This window comes from Drosophila ficusphila, unplaced genomic scaffold (genome assembly GCF_018152265.1).
Source record: "Drosophila ficusphila isolate 14025-0441.05 unplaced genomic scaffold, ASM1815226v1 contig_791, whole genome shotgun sequence".
Lineage (NCBI taxonomy): Eukaryota > Metazoa > Arthropoda > Insecta > Diptera > Drosophilidae > Drosophila > Drosophila ficusphila.
The window spans coordinates 27,902,464-27,905,167 of NW_025064737.1; the positions used below are offsets into that span (position 1 = coordinate 27,902,464).

General features: G+C 43.5%; 1 protein-coding gene across 1 annotated transcript; it reads right to left on the minus strand.

Annotated features, from left to right (window-relative positions):
• Positions 1-803: 803 nt before the first annotated feature.
• On the minus strand, positions 804-2,171 carry LOC108086876. The gene has a single exon (XM_017183939.2). The coding sequence runs from the start codon at positions 2,067-2,069 to the stop codon at positions 975-977; it is 1,095 nt and encodes a 364-aa protein (XP_017039428.1). The 5' UTR covers positions 2,070-2,171; the 3' UTR covers positions 804-974.
• Positions 2,172-2,704: the final 533 nt, after the last annotated feature.

Here is a 2,704-nt window from a genome sequence, read left to right on the forward strand (position 1 = left end):
AAAGTGCCGAGTATCAAAACAACAAAATCTTCGCCATAAAAAAAGAGGTGGAATTTTGGGGGAGGAAGGGTTGTTGGTGGCAGGCATGCGAAATTCCCGAATGCCAATTGTTTCTCGATTCTCGAGGAGAAATCCCTGCGAGCTGAGAAGTCGCATTATGAGCGGGGGAAAAGGGAAAGGGGTCGGAATCGGAATCGGACCACTATAAAAGTCAATATCTGGGACAATAAATTTGCGACTCCTCCGATACAGTTTCACTCTGCTTTTGAGTTAGAGTTCGTGGCGAATCGGTCGCCATTTGAGTTTTCCTATTTCGGTTTAGTTTTCCATTTCATTTCGTTTTATATGCCCGGTTCGCCAAAAGTTGTCAATGGCCATAAACGCTGGCCCGCCAACCACCCACTTTCCTTTGACTTTTCAATGGAACCCAGCAGCAGCCGCAGACTTTCCCCTGGTTTCCCTATTTCCATTAGCATAATGTCTGATTCGACTGAAAGATCTGATGCGGACTTTGATTCCCTGGCTCTCACTTTCGATTTGCCACAATTCTATTTTATTTATTCGCCGGCCAGCGAAATTACATTTTAAAAAGTTTGCTTCTCGTTTGTTTTATTTGTTTCTGCTTGGGAGTACAACAAATTTTTATGGCTAATGTATGCGCATGGGAAATTGTTTTCGGATTCATCCCGAGAGGTGGGGATTTATCCATGAGGTTTGCTTCTTGATTCTGCGCGACCTTGAATGCTGCTGCGTTTATTGTTAATTGTTAATCGAGTGCCAATGCCATGTCAGCGGCGACCTTGGCCAGAAGTAGGGGATCCATTATTCTCGACAAAACTGGTTCAAGAGCACCAATCGAGGGACTCCGAAGGGGAGAAAGAGCTGCGAATTTCGAGGCTCAGCACCAAAATAGATTGGCCACAACATCTGGTTCGTATAAAATCGAAATGGAAATGGAAAACGTTCTTTTTCCTTTATCTCAACTTGTGAAAAAGTTCACGAACGGCGCAGTGATCTTCGGGATCGACGGCTCCGCTGGCCACTTGATACAGTAGAGCCTGCAGTATGAAGGGCAGTCGCTCGCAGCGATTCAGATTGCACCAGGTGGTTTGCCTCTCAGCTCTTGCCGTTCGACCTGTGGCCCAAGGAAAGGTATTGCAGAAGCTCCTGGTGAAACTCACACAGAAATTATCGTAGGGCGTTTCCTTCAAGTCGTCTCCCGTGAAAGCCTTCCATTGAAAACGGAGCTTCATCGCCGGCTCCAGGGATTCCCAGGAAACTGCATGGTTGGACTGGCCAACACACTTTTCGTACAGAGCCCTGGCACGATCCTCCTGCTCTTTCATTTCCTCTTCAGTGGGAGGACATTCATTGAGGAATTCCTCCTCTCCACAGCTCTGATTAGAATTTATTAAGCACTTCCTTTTTGGAAAGAGAGTTCTTACAAAGTTCAACAGGGAATAGGTGTCTGGCTTTTCCTCATTCTGTGAGTCTTCCTCAGGACAGATATCTTCTTTAGAGGAAATAGTTTGGCACCCAAAATCACGCTCTTGGCGGGACTCTTTTTTGCATGCTTTCTGTGAACATTTTTTCTTTACAATAGGCTGTTGTGACTCCTTCAGGGATTCTTTTCGATTGCGACCTGGTTTTTTCTTACCGAAATCTTGTTTGCCAGGAGCGTGTTTCTTATTTTCCGAGCAACAACTATCGAATTCTGGCTCCTCCTCTTCTTCACTTGATTCTCCGACCTCCTCCCCACTACAATCTTGTAGAAGTACATCCACTTTGCTCCTGCTCAAGTCCGAAAAGCGAATCAATCGAGGCTCACATCGCTCCTCGCCATCGTAGGTGACCAGAGGACCCGGATACTCGTGTCTTATTGTATAGCTAGGTCGGCTCACCAAATGCAGCTTTTTAATTTTCCCTGTAATGTTTGCATTTTTCTTCACTCTTTTCAGAGCTATTGATTCATCTGAATCAGAACTGCAACCTCCAAAGCCCAGTACGTCAAAAATCTGCTTCAGCAAACAGTAAAGGTCGGCGCTTAAAAAGTTGCATAACACATCCATGATATGTAAAAATATATAAAATGAGTAAAATATTTTAAAACGGAATACTAATTTATTTTGGATTTACTTTCGGATTTGTAGCAAGAATTTTTGCCCTCTAACCCAGAGCTTGCTATACTGTTTACAATTGCTTTGTGAAATCGTATTAGCATATACAATATTCCTGCGATTGCCTTGCCAAAGGAATCCCAATTTCGTCCTGCCTAATTTAGTGTTCATGAAAATATATAGCCCCGCATTATAAATGCGAAAAATACTCGCTCACATAAAAATCAGACGGGGAAGGGAACGAATATGACAGCGAATTTTGCTATATTAAAAATGCTGCTGTAGCTGCAAAAAAATGGAAAAATATCCGAATAGAATCGAAATAAAAAGAAGAACGAAAAGAAAAACATTTGGATTTCCACATTTATTCGCTTCTCTCCTCGTTTATTTATGATTTCTGCTTATTATCTAGGGCGGGGCTGGGTGGAATCGCAATTGGACGTTCATATTCATTCTTCCGATTAAGCAGTTTTCATGGCCATCGCCGAACGTTCGCGCTCACTCGCCTCGTCGCGAATCATGGCCGAAATAAAATAAAATAAGTGGCCTAAATAAAAAGACATCGGGTTTTCAGGGCAGGAGACGGC